Source organism: Hyperolius riggenbachi, chromosome 7 (genome assembly GCF_040937935.1).
Source record: "Hyperolius riggenbachi isolate aHypRig1 chromosome 7, aHypRig1.pri, whole genome shotgun sequence".
NCBI classification, from domain to species: domain Eukaryota; kingdom Metazoa; phylum Chordata; class Amphibia; order Anura; family Hyperoliidae; genus Hyperolius; species Hyperolius riggenbachi.
In genome coordinates, this window is record NC_090652.1 from 75,701,368 (window position 1) to 75,720,441 (window position 19,074).

Sequence of the window (19,074 nt, forward strand, 5' to 3'; positions counted from 1 at the left end):
TATTAATATTGTACTCTTTTTTAATGTGGGGGGGTGCACAGGTACACATGTTATGGGAAGGGAGGGAATAAAGGCTACCTAACACTTCTATAAGGGGGGCCGGCGTGTTATGTGCACAGTAGTGATGAGCAGTAGGATGCTCATTTTCAGAGTTTATTACAACTTTTTTGAAAACTAAATGCAACTTTGTAATGAACAAACACAGTAGCTGCAGGTTTCCCTGGTTCTTTTTCAAGCTGCATGCAGTTCCTAACAAACTGGAAAGTGAGCATTTCATCGATTATCCCTACCTGAGACAATGATCCTTCTAATAAATCTACAGGATCTTCTCAAAAAAATAGCATATTGTGATAAAGTTCTTTATTTTCTGTAATGTACTGATAAACATTAGACTTTCATATATTTTAGATTCAAATACATACAACTGAAGTAGTTCAAGCCTTTTATTGTTTTAATATTGATGATTTTGGCATACAGCTCATGAAAACAAAAATTTCCTATCTCAAAAAATTAGCATATTTCATCCGACCAATAAAAGAAAAGTGTTTTTAAAACAAAAAAAGTCAACCTTCAAATAATTATGTTCAGTTATGCACTCAATACTTGGTCGAGAATCCTTTTGCAGAAATGACTGCTTCAATGCGGCGTGGCATGGAGGCAATCAGCCTGTGGCACTGCTCAGGTGTTATGGAGGCCCAGGATGCTTCGATAGCAGCCTTAAGCTCATCCAGAGTGTTGGGTTTTGCGTCTCTCAACTTTCTCTTCACAATATCCCACAGATTCTCTATGGGGTTCAGGTCAGGAGAGTTGGCAGGCCAATTGAGCACAGTAATACCATGGTCAGTAAACCATTTACCAGTGGTTTTGGCACTGTGAGCAGGTGCCAGGTCGTGCTGAAAAATGAAATCTTCATCTCCACAAAGCTTTTCAGCAGATAGAAGCATGAAGTGCTCCAAAATCTCCTGATAGCTAGCTGCATTGACCCTGCCCTTGATAAAACACAGTGGACCAACACCAGCAGCTGACATGGCACCCCAGACCATCACTGACTGTGGGTACTTGACACTGGACTTCAGGCATTTTGGCATTTCCCTCTCCCCAGTCTTCCTCCAGACTCTGGCACCTTGATTTTCGAATGACATGTAAAAGTTGCTTTCATCCGAAAAAAGTACTTTGGACCACTGAGCAACAGTCCAGTGCTGCTTCTCTGTAGCCCAGGTCAGGCGCTTCTGTCACTGTTTCTGGTTCAAAAGTGGGTTCATGCTTCCATCTGCTGAAAAGCTTTATGGAGATGAAGATTTCATTTTTCAGCACGACCTGGCACCTGCTCACAGTACCAAAACCACTAGTAAATGGTTTACTGACCATGGTATTACTGTGCTCAATTGGCCTGCCAACTCTCCTGACCTGAACCCCATAGAGAATCTGTGGGATATTGTGAAGAGAAAGTTGAGAGACGCAAGACCCAACACTCTGGATGAGCTTAAGGCCGCTATCGAAGCATCCTGGGCCTCCATAACACCTGAGCAGTGCCACAGGCTGATTGCCTCCATGCCACGAAGCATTGAAGCAGTCATTTCTGCAAAAGGATTCCCGACCAAGTATTGAGTGCATAACTAAACATAATTATTTGAAGGTTGACTTTTTTTGTTTTAAAAACACTTTTCTTTTATTGGTCGGATGAAATATGCTAATTTTTTGAGATAGGAAATTTGGGTTTTCATGAGCTGTATGCCAAAATCATCAATATTTAAACAATAAAAGGCTTGAACTACTTCAGTTGTGTGTATTTGAATCTAAAATATATGAAAGTCTAATGTTTATCAGTACATTACAGAAAATAATGAACTTTATCACAATATGCTAATTTTTTGAGAAGATCCTGTAGATGTTCCTGAACAATTTTTGCTGTTGATGTTACTGTAACAAGACAAACATGAATTCACTATTCTTTCACCAAGCCTCTCTATGATTTCATATTGCTCAGGAAAGAGTTACAAACTTTTGCCTACCCAATAGCAGATAACAGTTATAAAAATCCACTCGCGGGTTGCAGGATAACTTAGGATCCACAGTGTCCTCCTACTCGCCAAAACTTTAGTAGACCAACCCCAAAGCCTCATTTTCTCCATCTGTTGTAATATCATGCTAAAGGTCCATCTTTAGAGTCATGTGATCATCTCCAATGTGATGAGACGCAATCAGGTTTGGCTATGATCATGTGATAGATGTCTTCACAAACATCCTGTGTTCCACTCTTAGCCTAGTTCCTTCTGTTAAACATCCACATTGAGGTTCACACATACACGGATTGCCCGAATAATTGGTAATTAGGGGAATAAATCAATACCCGCCTGGAGAAAACATCGCAGCAGATTCAGTGGCCTGTCGGTTATTATCAGCCACGACTTGACAGTGAGTGTTAGTTTCCCAGTAAATTCATCTTAATAAGCATGAGTGTGACAGCAGGTCTAGCGCTGGATGACACCATGATGTATTTAGGACTCTGAGTGTTAAAGAGAACATCATCTCGCCAAGGCGGCCGCATGTCCGAGGCGCTGGGATTATCAGACGCCCATGTAAATGAGCTGAACTGCGCTCCTGGCCCTCTCTGCGAGGAATGATAATTAGGAAGTCAGTGGTGCCGGATCCTGCTGGAGAGATGTGCCTGTGATATCAGCCCCGCTGGTTAGTCAGAATTAATGTCATTACAGGCTGGCATAACCTTGTCTGAGGCTGGCAGCAGAGGGAAATGGCTGGACCGGTGCCAGGATCTCAGGGGCCAGACTTCCTACAGCGATTGCCCTTTCCACGTTATCAGCTGCTGACATTCTGCTGCTCATTGTCTGCCTGATATTCCACATACTGAGCACTCCTAAAGCCCACCGGAAGCCAAAATAGTACAAAGCAGATTCTAATAGCAATCGGGATGATAAGGGAATTTAAATAGTGCATATACTAAAAACACTGGTGGAGGCGCCCTTGATGATATGATGCTACTAGATGTTGTATATATGAGAAGCATAATTTCTTAACTTCTCAGAAGGACAAAACACATTATTTAATGGGAAAAGTAATGTTTATTCATGCACGTTAGACAACGCACTTCACAAGTCTTGCCCCGCTTCCTCAGGTCAATACAAGTGCTTGTAGAAGTTTTGGTCACTAACGTGACCAAAAGTTCTACAGGCCTATGTATTGACCTGAGGAAGCAGGCCAAGACCCATGAAATGCGTTGCCTACCGTGCATGACTAAACATTACTTTTTCCATCTCTCCCACCTAGCAGCCGCTTCTTCAAGCTCCTCCCATCGGCCTGCTGTTTCATAGCCATCTCCTCCAGAACCCCCAGGCACTTGAGTACCTTCTTCCCTCAGGCTGTACTACTGATGAACTCGAGCCCATGACTGGTCTAGCTAGCCCCCTATTATTTTACCCGGGTCACCCTCCCTGATCTTTCTTACTGTGTGGAACTGGCCCCTTTCCCCAGCTACTGTAGTTCATGTCTGTATTCCTTGTTCTGAGTGTAGGCTTCTTAGGCCTGTACCATGATCATTCTTATGTAGTCTATTCTATGTCTGTATATGTACAACTGTCATGCCATGTGTACCAAAAACAATTCCGGGTATATCATTTGGCGTCCTTTGCAAATAAAGCTGATTCTATTCTATTCCTTCTGAGAAGGTAAGAAATTACGCTTCTCATATATACAACATCTAGAAGTATCATATCATCAAGGGCGCCTCCACCAGCATTTTTTAGTGTAGTCCATACCCCATAGAGGTTTTTTTTAGTGACGAGGACCTTTAGTCTTCACAACTAATCCAGGAGAGAGCGTCCGACCAGCATTTGCACCGACAGACCTGGGTCATTGAGCGGGGATGGTTATATTCTCGCAGGCTCAGATGGTGGTTGCAAGTTTTGCAACCCACCCTTGTGAGTATAATACTTATACACGTGTGTTTACATTCCTTTGTCTAACGATACTGCACCATTGGGCTCCTGGTCTCTCTCATTCACAGAGTCTTGGAGGTTAAGGGTAACCATTAAGGATTTAAACTTTTTAAATGGTGCATAGAAGCAGAGAGCTAGACAGAATAGCTTCATCATGGGCTACATGGGGCGGAGCAGTTCTTTTCAGCGCAGGAAGATTTGGGCGCATCCGGTGCCACCATAGACCGTAATAGTAATTACGGCTATAGTGGCGCACAGAGTGTAACTTTGTCAGAAGACGGAGCTGAAGTTACTTTTAAAACACTGTAATTTGGCCTCCAGCAATAGCTGGAAGCTGAATTATATCATTCCCCACCATCCATGGTGGCCTGGAGGGGGAATAGTATTTAACGACCCCGGGAACTTGTGCAGCAGCAGGATAAGCCATACCGGCTGTATCCTGTGCCCAAGTCTCCCGGCGCCGATTCCATATGTATGCACATGGGGTGCCACTGCAGTACAGCTTGTCTCTTCTCCCCTCTGGATTCAGCTGATGGGTGGGTCAATCACTGTGACCATGACCATGTTACTTCAATACCCAGCATCCCTACATTACATCAGAAAACATGTAGCCAATGTGGAAGAGCAAGAGTAAAGGTGGCCACTAACCATCCAATTTCTAGCGAAAAATCGTTTGAGCGATTGGAAATTCAGATCGCTCACTACACCATCAACGAACCTATCTTTGCCTTCTATCTATCACAACCAACAAGAAAATCCAAATTTTGGTTAGACAAAAATTCAAACGATTGTTTTTATAATCGTTCATAATCGATTGTGCCCATCATCAGAGATTATTTACAACCAATCCGATCAGAATTTCTGATTGCTCGAACAATTTTTCGCTAGAAATTGGAGCGTTAGTGGCCACCTTTAGACTTCACAAAAAGTAGTTTGTTAGCGATTGGACAAACCAAATTTCCTAAGAGAAAGCCAGTAAAGTTTTACATTGTAGTTCACAGGAAGTAGGTACTAACAATATTAACTACTTTCGCCTCCTGGACGTACTAGCTACGTCCAGGAGGCCATGTGCGCTCCCGCGCGCCCCCGCGGCCAACGCGCGCTCCCGGCCGCGGATCGTTAGCCCAGGAATCAATGAATCGGGCTATGGTGCCCGATCACTGATTCCTCTCCCCCGCAGAAAAAGCGACAGCTTCTCTCGGAAGCTTCACTTTTTCTGACTCCTACGTCCCCCTACGTCGCTCTAAGCGTACATGTTACGCTTAAAGTGACGTCATGTAAACAAACTCTTGGCTGCTTGGTTGTAGTAAAACTACAACTAAATGTAAAAAAAAATAAAAATCAACACATATTTACAAAAAAAAAATTACTGTTTACATCTCACCCTCCCAAAAATACTCATATAAAATGTTTAATAAAAAAAAAACAAACATGTAAATATTTACCTAAGGGTCTAAACTTTTTAAATATCATTGTAAAGATGAAATATTTCTATTTTTTTTTTAATTATAAGCTTGTAAATAGTGATGGATGCAAAACGGAAAAAATGCATTTTTATTTCCAAACAAAATATTGTCGCCATACATTGTGATAGGGACAAAATTTAAACGGTGTAATAACCGGGACAAATGGATAAATACAATACGTGAGTTTTAATTATGGAGGCATGTATTATTTTAAAACTATAATGGACGAAAACTGACAAATAATGAATTTTTTCAGTTTTTTCTTATTCTTCGTGTTGAAATGCATTTACAGTAAAGTGGCTCTTAGCAAAATGTACCACCCAAAGAAAGCCTAATTGGTGGCGGAAAAAACAAGATATAGATCAGATCATTGTGATAAGTAGTGATAAAGTTATAGGCTAATGAATGGGAGGTGAACATTGCTCTGATGCATAAAGTGAAAACGACTGAGAGCTTAAGTGGTTAAAGAGGAACTTTAGTCCAGAATTGAACTTCATTTCAAAAAAATAGCTGATACCCCCTTTCCCACAAGAAAGCTTTACCTGTTTTTGGACAGATTAACAGGGACATCTGTATGGCTGGTATTGTGGAGAAACCCCTCCCACAGTGTGATGTCAGGGCCATGACAGTTTCCTGCCTGTGAACCGTGTTGCATTGTGGGAAATAACGTCTGTTTCCTAGCTGCCAAGCAAGCAGCATCTCCCTCTGTGCATATACATACTGTATACACACACACACACACACACACACACACACATATCCTTTTAGTCTATCACATTGTTGGTGGGTGTGTTTATAGATAATGGCAGTAGGTGCTGTTTTTTTTTCCTCGTCTGCCATTAGTAAAGGTAATGACCACCTGCAGGCTAACAGCGGATCCAACAACATGAATGAATTACACTGGGAATATCAATCATTTCTTGATCTATCTTTGCAATATATTGATTTATATTTTCCAGTACTACTACCTTTCTTTAAGACTGGTCTGGAAGCAGAAATCTTGCATAATAATGTAATATCCAGTTGTATTTGTAAGCGCTACGCTATTTTTCTGAAGTAAAAGCTCTCTCAGTGTAGCTTGCACACAGACGCTCCCTGCTACTAATCAAGCACCGCAGAAACAAATGACAGTGTGAAGAGCTCAGTGCAGCATTAACAAGGCTCCCAGGGGAATGAATAGATCAAACTTTATTAGGCTCCTACAAAAGAGTTTGTGCTTAGAAGTTATAATGATGTGTCTAATTTACGGGAGCAGAAGGGGATATTTGACTGCAATTTCACTTTAAACCTTTCTGGGCAGGTGCATGGCTGCAGCAAGCACAGTTACATAATGGATTTTTAAATAGGAAAAGTTCAAAGCCAAAGGAAATACTAATAATTTCCATTAATTAGCATGATTGCTTTCAGAATTTGCCCTGTTCAAGCTTCAATTTAGTTGCGCTTTAACCTTTTAACCCCCAATTTAATTAACATCTTACAAGTGCTCCAGACCATTGATTGTAAAAAAATCTATTTCATTTCTTATAGCAACTAGAACCCAAGAATTCCTACATTTAATCATACATAGAGAACAGGTTGTTTTTACTGCCTATAGAGAGGCCAGAGACAATACGATTAAAATGCTAGCCTAAAAGGACAAGTGAAGCGAGAAGAATGTACAGTAGAGGCTGATATATTGTTTTCCTTGTAAACAGTATCAGTTGCCTGGCTATCCTGCTGATCCTCTGTCTCTAATGCTTTTAGCCACAGACTCTGAACAAGCATGCAGCAGATCAGGTGTTTCTGACAAAAACCTGACAAGATTGGCTGCATGTTTTAGGTGTCTGATCCAAATACTACTGCAGTCAAATAGATCAGCAGGACTGCCAGGCAACTGGTATTATTTAAAAGGAAATAAATATTGCAGCGTTCATATACCTCTTGCTGCAGGTGTACCTTAACCATTCCTGCCTCCTGGACAAGATCGTCACGTCTAGGCGGCTGCTACCTTGCTGTTGCGCGAGCCCGTGTCGTCCACCGGTAGCCCGGAGATCAATGAATGGGAACGTAGATGTAAGTAAGATGTAAGTATTGTAAGTATTGATGTAAGTCCCCGGCAGAAAAACTGACTGCTTTTTATCAGAGGCTGCGGTCTTTCTGACAAAAAAAAAAATCTTAGGTGACGTGACATGATGAGATAGACAAGTAGATGTACAGTGCCAAGCACAAAAATAAGTATGCTGTGTTTTTTTTCTCTGTCTGAAAGAATTAAACATCAGGTATGCAAGTGACAGTTTCTGTCTGGTGGAACTGGGTCGAACAATAGAGTAGCTCTCAATGATAAGGAATTACAGCCATAGAACACTTTCCAGGCAGTAAATGGCTTCTGAGAGCAGGAAAGAGATACAAAGGATCAATAGCAAGAAGGTTTGAATTAGGGATGATACTGCATTGTTTATTTTAAAACTATAGGGGAATTGGAGGTTTGGTGAGGTTTTTCATTTTTCCCCTGCATTCCCCTATAAAATGCATAGAAAATGAAGTAATTACTGGAAAAAAGTATCGCCCCCAAAAAGCCTAATTTGTGGTGAAAAAAAAACAAGATATAGATCGCTTAGCTGGGATAAGTAGTGATAAAGTGATTGGCGAATGAATGGGAGGAGTGCTGACGGGAAAATTGCTTCTGCTAAAGTGAAAACAGCCCTCAGGCTGAAGTGGTTAAGGAGTGCTGGTAGACGGAGCTGGGTATGGACCATTCCTCGGGAGTGGCAAAAAGGTCTAACTAACACCCAAGCGCTCCATCACAACTAAAATCCAAGGAAAGATGATCTCAGGGCGTTCTAAAACTACAGCTTTTTTCCATAAAATAACCCCAGCAGTCTTCGATGCAAGTTGGCATTGCAATAAATCTATATGTACCATGCTCCATGTCTGGTGGAGAGGCAATTCAAGTAAAAGATTCCGGTGTAAAGTTTGCTCCATAATAAAAGTAACAACACACCATCTTGACAGCACACCAGAATGCCTTTTCCTAAGCCTCTTGCCTACAGCCATTCCTAAGATCTGCAAATCTCTCATCTGCCACATGCTATCTGCAGGCACAGCTGTAATTCCTAGACTATCGAGGTCCCAGCAGACTCCTTCAATCGCTGATTTCAAGAATTAGATCAGATTCAAAGAATGAAAGAACTTCTGTTATCTGCCCAAGAAAAAGACTGAAGCCTTTGTGACAATCTGGGCAAGCTGGTTCTATTTCAAGGATTCAAAGGAATTTCACATAGTAAAAATCATGTCTCCTATAGCGCTATGAGCTCCAGACCTGGGAGACCATTCGTTTGTCAACCCCACAGGTCATTCTTCCTTGCTTTTTCTTATATACTCTATTTCCTCTCATCTACTTCATTCCCCCAATACTCCATCCTTTTCCTCAATGGCACTATGCAGTGGAGTCTTCTCCTATGTATTGCTTGCCATGCTTTCATGTTGAGATTATATATTCATGTACATCTGTATTGAGAGGAGTAGAAATCACCAAAAAAACGCTCACACCTCCCCGGGACAGTGCCGGACCCAGGACAGGCCAATCCAACAGGACAGAAGCAAAAAAGGAGGGTGTCCGCACGATATCCCTTGAGTCAAGTTCCTTTATTATGGACGTATCCCATAGGACCCAACCATCCCGATCTCGTCGGGACCGTCACGATTTGGGGGAGCTCTCCCGCTGTCACGGTATGAGCCCCCCAAGTCTCGGGCGGCAGTGGGCAGCAGTAAAAAAAAAAAATGATCGAGGCGCCAGCCGCGCCTAAGTGGTATGCGGGATGCGGCAATATCATTACTAACTCCCTCCCTCCTTCCCTTGAGATCTGCCCCCCTGTGTCCCCCATAGCAGAGTGCGCAGCGAGCGGAGCGGGCTGTCATCTTACCTGCGTCCATGCACGCATACCGATGTCCGGCTTCACTCTGCTTCCTGTGACGTCACAGGAAGCAGGATAAAGACATCGGTATGCGTGCATGGACGCAGGTAAGATGACAGCCCGCTCCGCTCGCTGCGCACTCTGCTATGGGGGACACAGGGGGGCAGATCTCAAGGGAAGGAGGGGGGGAGGTAGTAATGATATTGCCGCATCCCGCATACCACTTAGGCGCGGCTGCCGCCTCGATCATTTTTTTTTTTGTAGTGGCACCCATCCTCACCCTCCTCCCTACCCATGGGCACCCTTACCCTCCTCCCCACCCACGGGCAGGGTGTATGAGGGTATATTTATTAAAACAAAATATAAGGGCATAAATATTAATAAAATTAAAAAAATCTTCAAAAAAAGTTGGTAGGCGTGTTGGGGGTGTGGTTAGGGGGTGTGGTTAGGGGGTGTGGCCAGTGTCCCGGTTTCTTATTTTAAAATTTTGGGAGGTATGCGTATCCACACCGAATCACACATCATATAGCTGACATCTTTCGAACCCAAAGGTTCTTACTCATAGCTAAAAAATCAATGACACTAGACACCATATATACCATCCTCCTGTGGTGGGGGAGGTCCCGCAAATACAGACACTCCCCTTAGTCACCACATCCAGGAAGGAATATTCACATCTCAAAGGGAAACAACTCTCTCTGGTAATGTGTCCTATACGGTATGTCTACATTCTGTCTGTTTTATTTAAAAATATATAGAAAAAGCTCATAAAATAAATAAAAACAGACAATATAAGAGCAAAGAGAACAAGGACAAAGGAGCAACTCCACATTAAGTTATCAATGCTAAATCCCAATGGGAATTTAAACCCTTAGGAATTCTCGTGCCTAGTCTAAAGATCCATAAAGCCTCTCGGCTAGTAAGTCATTTAGTCAAATCCCCCCCCCCCCCTCTCTGAGCTGGGAGGATCCTTTCCAGGCCATGGAAGGAGAAAGAAGCCATATTGCCACCATGGACCTGGCGAAAATGCTTCGCTACATTCGAAATGTTGGAACTAAGCCAGCCTGGGCCGCAATAATGTTCAATAATGTATTGAGAGGAGAGTTCCTCAACTTGTTCAAAGATCAGTATTGTATTACTTACACATCTCTAGTGTCGCTGCAAACCATTTGTCAATCATATGTTCCCTCCTTCTAATCCTTTTATTATTAGAATAAAATAAAAAAAATATTGTGAATTTAAAGGAACCCTGAACAGTGGTAAATAGAAAAAAGCAAATCTGGACTTACCTGGGGCTTCCTCCAGCCCCCCATAGCCCGTGAGGTCCCTCTGCACCCTCTGAGTCCCCTATGTGGTCCCGCTGGCGGCATTCGTGGCCCATCTGTGCAATGCAGTGTCATCACGACGGTCAGCGTAAGCGTCCTGCAAATGTGCGGTTCTTGAAAGACTGAACCACGCATGCGCATGACTTCAGCCGAAGTCCCTGGGTTAACGGAGCTGCTCGGGACCACAGAGAGGACCCAGAGGATGCTGAGGGATCTTGCGGGCTACGGGCCGGTGGAGGAAGCACCAGTAAGTCCAGATTTTTTTTTCAGGGTCCCTTTAAAAAAAGACATGCAACCTATATTTAAGCCTTTAAAGAAGGATTATACAAAAACTAAAATTTCAGTAACTATTTTTAGGTACTGTATTTTCCGAACTACAAGACTATAAGACACACCTAAATTCAGAGTACAAAAATCAGGGAAAAACAATATATGCTAAACCTGGTGCATCCATGAAGCAGGGGCATCTTGCAGACTTTCCTCCACCAAGCTGTCTCTAAGCTACTCTATCTTAGGTACACTGCCCAGCTGTATACACTACATGTACTTAAAGGGAACCAGAGATGAATAATTAAAAATATTTTATACATACCTGGGACTTCCTCCAGCCCCATCCGCCTGGATCGTTCCCATGCTGTCGTCCTACGAGAACCGGGTCCCATCACTGATGTCATCGGAGCCAGCCTACGCAGGACTGGGTCCGACTGACCGAAGTGCGGGGACCCAGTTTCCGTAGCTGCGAACAGCAGAGGACGACGGCGTGGAAGCGATCCAGGCGGATGGGGCTTTATTCATCTCTGGTTCACTTTAATTGACTCCAAACTTTATTCTCACCCTTTAACCACTTGAGGATGGTGGTGTTATACCCCCCTAAAGACCAGGCCATTTTTTACTAATTGGGCCACTGCAGCTTTAAGGCCTAGCTGCAGGGCCGCACAACTCAACACACAAGTGATTCCCTCTCCCTTTTCTCCCCACTAACAGAGCTCTCTGTTGGTGGGGTCTGATCGCTTCCCCAATGTTTGTTTGTTTTTTTATAAATATTTATTACATTATTTTTTAAAATAAATTTAACGATTTTTTAAATTTATTTTATATTCCCCCCTTCATCCCTCCCTCCCCCCGCCAGCCAATCAGCGTGATCGGCTGTCATAAGCTTCAGCCTATGACAGCCGATCAATTCCTGGACTACAGAGGGGACAGCCGTGTCACATGGCCGTGGCAGGGCCGTGTCTTAAAGTGTCCCTCTTTTTCATCTCAAAAGGTTGGGAAGTATGGCCAGCTGTACATGCTGAGGTATCCTGAAACGCCGCTGCTGTCTCTCCCCTTATAAGCAGCTGTGATCTGCAGGCTCCTCAATGCAGTCATACACATCCACATTTCGCTCCTGCTAAGTGAAATAATAATAATCTGCTATATAACAGCTCTGACGTACCTGTCTTTAAAAAATCTTCGAAATCCGAATGCAATCAACTTGAGAAGAGCCTCTAAGACGAAGACAACGGTGAAGAAGTAGTTGCAGTATTTCAGCGCGTCTTCCAGGGACTTTGGGAAGGAGGGGGAGAGAGAGAGAGGAACATGCAGAGATTAGCCATTTTCACATCATGATGATTCCATCTGTTTCTGCTGAGATTAAACCATTGCATGAACTACATGACCCCACTTCTAGGATGGGAGTCTGTAAGGGCAGCAGAGCTTCTTCTGTTCCCTACATGTTTGTTCTCGTCAGGACAAAGACTTCACAGCAGCACCCCATGCCAACAGAACACGTGCAGCAGATCTATCTGTATGCGGCCTATTACGTAACCTGACATCAGTATACAGAGAGCTTTATACATGGAAAAACTGCTCATCAATGTGGATGCAGGGGCCATAGGGATATTTTCCTAGTTTCCTTGTCTGTGCTCCCCTCCCCATGCTTAAAGGACAACTAAAGTGAGAGGGACAAGGAGGCTGCCATATTTAACCCTTTAGCAGCAAGTTTTTTAGAGGCTTGCAAGTGCTCCAGGCCCATTTATTTTAGCACATTTTTTTTCATAATTGTTATATTTCCTTACTTGTAATTAGTACTGCTGTAATGTGTATTTGTGACCACTTATCATTAGGGGGCAGTGTGAGATGATAATAGGGGACTTCTGCTTGCAGAGAGAGAGATCAAAGCATTCCAAGAATTTACAGCACAACGAGTTCAGCCAACTGAGGTTAAACACAGTGCACTTATCTTAAACTAGATAACTCTATTGAAGCTGGTAATGGCTTAAACAATGCAGATTGCCTGGCTGTAATGCTGGTCCCCTGCCTCTAATACGTTTAGCCATAGACCCCAAACAAACATGCCGATCAGATGTTTCTGACAAAAATCTGACAGGATTGTTTCATGTGTGTGATTCAGACACTTCTAATACATGAAAGATCAGCAGGAATGCCAGGCAATATGCATTGTTAAAAAGGAAATACATATGGCAGCCTCCATACCCCTCTCACTTCAGGTTGTCCTTTAAGTGTCCAAATCTATTTCTTATCTATAAACTCATTCAAATAGGTGAGTCGGCCATCTGGTGTGGGAGGAGATTTATAGTTATCCACACACACTATTTTCCTGTTGCCTGAAGCTAACTACAGGGATTATTTTGAGAAGCAGTTTATGTGTGATAGCTGTACCGACATGCTGGTCGGCTCCCCGCGGCAAGCACTGTTAAAACAGTGCAGGAGATTTGGGCGCTGTGGGCACCACCAAAGGCCATAATAGGAATATAGCAGGCTATAGCAGCGCACAGTGAGTAACTTTGGAGCTGTCAGAGGACGGCACTTTAGTTACTTTTAAAACACTGTAATTCGGCCTCCAGGAATAACTAGAAGCCGAATTACATCATTCCCCACTATCCACGTTAACCAGGAGGGGGGATAGCAATTAACACCGCCAGGACTTGTGCAGGAGCAGAGTTAGTAATATATTGGCTTTATCCTGCGCCCAAGTTTCCTGGCGGCCGATTCATAGGTACGCCCCGAGGGAGCAGTGTGCATGCGTACAATGAGAGGAGGAGGAGCAAGTAACGGTAACAGTAAAAAAGGGCGCAGGAGGCTAGTGGACAAATCGGGCGCCGCCATTCACTCCCATAATAATTATCGTTTACTGGGCACCGAACAGGGAAAAAGGGCGCCCGAGAATAATAACGTTTACCAACGGGGCCCGAAGATTTTTCATGTTTAATAACTGCTTGTGATGATTTACGTTTCCTATTTCAATAAAACATTATTTTAAAAGTTATCCCTTAGTGTTTGTAAAACATTATTATTCACAAAATAAAGCGATCAGTACGTAATGTAAATTGTAATATATTTTATCCCTTACTGTTTTTAAAACATTATTCTACACACAATACAGTGATCACTAAGGAGGGTCTTAGGTTTAGGCACCAACAGGGGGGTCTTAGGTTTAGGCACCAACAGGGGGGTCTTAGGTTTAGGCACCAACAGGGGGGTCTAGGGGTTAGGGGTAGGTACAGGGAGGGTTACTTAGTAAAAAAAATTTTTAAACGTTATTATACGTTTCACTATTTAAACGGAAGATTAACGTTTTTACAATTGCCGATTTCATGCACATTATTTAATGATTTATAACTTTATAAAACATTAATTTTAAACGAAATACAGTACAATTCATTTTTAAACGTTATCCATGCTTATCGTTTAAAACCCCGCGCCCTTTTTTCCCAGCGCCCCTTTTTAACGTACGCGCAAGTAACATCCATCATTCAGGGACAATGGGTGTTAGGCGTGAGCAATCGATCCAGCTGTATCTCTACAGGGGAGGCCAGTGATGTCAAGAGACACTTGCACATATTCTAGCCTTTTGGCCAACATGATTGGGAAGAATCATTTTGACTGAGGAATGTCTAAAGTGTGTTTTTAGCTCAAAACTTGTGATTCTAACTCACGAAGGGCAAATCAGTTTAAGACAGAAGCACTGAGCTCATAGAGATCCAATCTAGACATTCCAACCCTGGCATGGGCAAACTTGGCCCTCAATGCATTGCAGAAGTCTTACAGCCACAGTTATGACTCAAAGGCAAATGCGTTGTGGGACTTTTAGTTCCTTAACAGCTGGAGGGCCAAGTTTGCCTAGGCCTGTTCCAACCTATATTGCCCGAGGAAGCAGACTGTTCCCACGAAACGCGGCGCAGCATACTGGAGTTTCTGAATAAGACTTTTTACTTTGAATGAGACCATTTGTGTCCTTTCTCAGAGGTAAGTCCACCGCTATCACCTTTTAAACTGTTTTAATATATTTTATATTTATGAGGGCCACTGTACTTTAGATGATATCAAATCATTTTATATTATCAAATAATTTTAACAAGGTATAAATTACAAAACTGTTCCATAAAAAATAAACACCCATTCTTAAGACACGTTATGAAGTTCTCATGTAAGCCCAGTACAGGAATCCGATAACTGCTGCTTGAAATTCTTGCTTATGACCCAGTAGGGTGACTGTGTGATATCTGCACAAGCATTCCATCATCCTATTTAGCGGACTCCAGGCACGTTGTCAGGGGCGGGACCCAGGGCTATAGCCACAAATCTCCGCCCACTGTGCCCCATTTGTCAGGGCTCGAAGAATGGGAAGCATAGATTTATTATGTGAATGTTTTTGGGGAGCGGAGGGGTGAAAAGGTCTAATTACCTTTACAGTCCCTTTGCCCAACCTGTTTTTTGGGAGGAAACTGATGGAGCCAACTAATGGTGTTACTACTGCCTCCGAGTTACACCATTATTTGGCTCCACCCACATCCACTCATGGTCACACCCATTTTTAGCACTCTTCACATGCCGCACCCTTCCCTTCTCCTTGGTGCGCCATAACTTTCAGGGTTCTAGTAATGCCCCTTGCTGACTCAACTCAAGAATAGCAGTTTGGTAACTGGTGCTCTATTCCTCCAATTCATAACTTCCTCAGCCTTTCTCTTCCCCCCCATAGGACAGCACATGCTGAATATCTCTGCACAGGGATCACTGGTCACAATACAAGTTATTATAGTGTACATGGTCTATTACCTGAAATACATACCCAACTATCTTTATAAATTCCAGCTGAAATCATGCACCAGAATCTATCCATGTATCTAAGCAAACTATACAGTGTTAGCATTAGAAATTAGTATGCTAACAGTTAAAGAGAACTTGAACTCTTGCACAGGACAAGAGAATCTGGAATGTAATAAAAATGAAAGAAACTGATACTTACCTCGGGAAAGGGGAAGCCTCTGGATCCTACCGAAACTACCTCTGTCCCCCTCAGACGGCCCGATCCCGAGCTGGCACTCCCGCACAAAAAAAACCCCAATAACAGAAGCTTGTGTAGACGCACTAGCGGCTCTCTGCTCGGGCTCCGGTGAAAATAGATGAACTTGTACGGTAGAGTGGACCCGATCAGGCTCGGCTATTTCTGCCAGAGCCTGAGTGGAGAGCCGCTAGTGCGCATGTATGCAGTGGCGACAAGCAAACTTTCGGGGGTTCCAACGCTGGATCGCCTCTGCTGAGGAGGACAGTGAAGCCTGGTCCTGAGGCCTTTCCCTCCCGAGGTAGGTATCCACCAGGGGCTCTTTTTCCCTTCAGTTTCACTTTAAGTTTGGCAAACAACAACAAAAGAACCATGCGTATGTAATCAAAATCTTTACTAGTGAGAAGTACACAAGTAGGAGAATCGCATGCTTGTAAAGAAACAAGAAATACGTTTGGTACTAAAATGAAAGCTCAGCCACATTGATGGTTTAGGAACTGTTAAAATAGACACAAGATTGGCCAGAGTGCCGGTAGAGGGGGAAGGGTATATGCAACGTAGATGGAGGTGAGGTTCTGTAGGGGCGATTGGCCAACTTCCTACATTGGGATATGGGTGAAAGTGGAGAGAAGCAGACTTTCCCTTATGGGGAAGGGGCTATAAGGAGTACTATTTTTATGACAAGGAAGCATTGGTGCAGCTGAGAATGTACCATAAGGTTATATGCATAAATGTTACCATAACAACATAACTAACAATAAAGGTACCAGTTTAAAACATTAATAAAACTAAAGGATACATATTAAAATTGTAGAAGGGGAAGGAAGAGGTTTTTTCTAGTTACCCAAAGATGCTGAGTAAGGGGATAATCCCAAAAATGCGGACTAACAACCTTTGCATGTTACTGTTGGAAGTATCAACAGGAAGACGTACACTGTAATATATTAAAGCAACCACAAGATGTCACTGTGTATGCAAAGTGCAGCAATGATCTCTATGGTATTGTGATTTCCTGTATCCATTCTATGTTCCTCTGTTTTAAGATGCATTTTATGGTTGAGTATGATTTATATCTGAACTTGTCTTCAGTAAAGAGTTCCAACTTGTTATACCAGATGCCTATCTGCGTGTACCTACCACTCTTACAACCTCCCCAACAGAGGGGGCTTTGGTATATGAGAAATTTAGAGAGTTAGGCTGGTTAAGGTACCAGGTCAAGAATTAGCTTTTGACGTGTTTCCTAGTGAGACAGGTTAGAGGAAGTTTTAGACACGTGAAGAGGCTTTGGTGATTTGAGAGAAACTAATTTGAGATCCAGTGCTTTGCGACCATGCCAGGGTATACTTTGTTAGACTCTGAGATTTGTCTTGCAATGGGAAGACCTACCAAACGGAAATTCCCTTCTGCAGGATCATTCTGTTTTCAAGCCTACTGCCCAGGGACACGTTTTAATGTCACACGGACCCCGGGCCAAAAGAAGAACACAGACACATACCTTGGGCTGGGCGAAATGCTCCATGGACATGGTGATCACATTGATGCCAATGATGAAGGTGATGAAGAGGTCCAGGTAGTGGCTGGTGCACATGGCATGGATGTAGCGGCGGGATGGAGAGTAGTCTGCATAGTATGGTCTCTTCTGAGCTTCTGTATAAAAAATGGGAGTCACAAAGAGAAATATCATCAGTGGTGCCAACAGAAACACCCTCTCAGCTTAACTACAAAAGCCAAAATATAAGCAGACACGGTGGACACACACACACCACACACGATCGTAAGTTAAAAACATGGACAAATGTGCCCTAAGCCCAGAACTTCCTGCTTTTTCAAAGGCCAGAGTGCAATGTTCTCCTTATATACAAAAGGATGGAGAAAGTTACATTTACCCAATCAAGGTCCTCTAGCTGCTGGTTAATAAACCAGCCGCCCGATTATCACCTGCTGCTGCTTTTGCATCTAGTCTGGTAAAAGGCGCTTGATTGGTGTATGGATGATAAACAGTTTATACAGTGGAGGAAATAATTATTTGACCCCTCACTGATTTTGTAAGTTTGTCCAATGACAAAGAAATGAAAAGTCTCAGAACAGTATCATTTCAATGGTAGGTTTATTTTAACAGTGGCAGATAGCACATCAAAAGGAAAATCGAAAAAATAACCTTAAATAAAAGACAGCAACTGATTTGCATGTCATTGAGTGAAATAAGTTTTTGAACCCCTACCAACCATTAAGAGTTCTGGCTCCCACAGAGTGGTTAGACACTTCTAATCAATTAGTCACCCTCATTAAGGACACCTGTCTTAACTAGTCACCTGTATAAAAGACACCTGTCCACAGAATCAATCAATCAAGCAGACTCCAAACTCTCCAACACGGGAAAGACCAAAGAGCTGTCCAAGGATGTCAGAGACAAAATTGTAGACCTGCACAAGGCTGGAATGGGCTACAAAACCATTAGCAAGAAGCTGGGAGAGAAGGTGACAACTGTTGGTGCGATTGTTCGAAAATAGAAGGAGCACAAAATGACCATCAATCGACCTCGCTCTGGGGCTCCACGCAAGATCTCACCTCGTGGGGTGTCAATGGTTCTGAGAAAGGTGAAAAAGCATCCTAGAACTACACGGGAGGAGTTAGTGAATGACCTCAAATTAGCAGGGACCACAGTCACCAAGAAAACCATTGGAAACACATTACACCGCAATGGATTAAAATCCTGCAGGGCTCGCAAGGTCCCCCTGCTCAAGAAGGCACATGTGCAGGCCCGTCTGAAGTTTGCCAATGAACACCTGAATGATTCTGTGAGTGACTGTGAGAAGGTGCTGTGGTCTGATGAGACCAAAATAGAGGTCTTTGGCATTAACTCAACTCGCTGTGTTTGGAGGAAGAAAAATGCTGCCTATGACCCCCAAAACATCGTCAAGCATGGGGGTGGAAACATTTTGCTTTGGCGGTGTTTTTCTGCTAAGGGCACAGGACAACTTATTTGCATTAACGGGAAAATGGACGGAGCCATGTATCGTGAAATCCTGAACGACAACCTCCTTCCCTCTGCCAGGAAACTGAAAATGGGTCGTGGATGGGTGTTCCAGCACGACAATGACCCAACACATACAGTAAAGGCAACAAAGGAGTGGCTCAAGAAGAAGCACATTA

The 19,074-nt window shown here is 43.1% G+C and overlaps 1 protein-coding gene across 4 annotated transcripts in view; it reads right to left on the reverse strand.

Annotated features, from left to right (window-relative positions):
- The window catches only part of CACNA1H (calcium voltage-gated channel subunit alpha1 H), an 822,232-nt gene that overhangs the window by 69,835 nt on the left and 733,323 nt on the right, over window positions 1-19,074 (reverse strand). For all 4 annotated transcript variants that reach the window (XM_068244151.1, XM_068244150.1, XM_068244152.1 and 1 more), the window contains 2 exons: window positions 17,417-17,568; window positions 12,073-12,182 (listed from right to left, as the gene is read on the reverse strand). In XM_068244151.1, coding sequence (XP_068100252.1) covers window positions 12,073-12,182; window positions 17,417-17,568 — 262 coding nt within the window. The remainder of the gene's footprint in view (window positions 1-12,072; window positions 12,183-17,416; window positions 17,569-19,074) is intronic.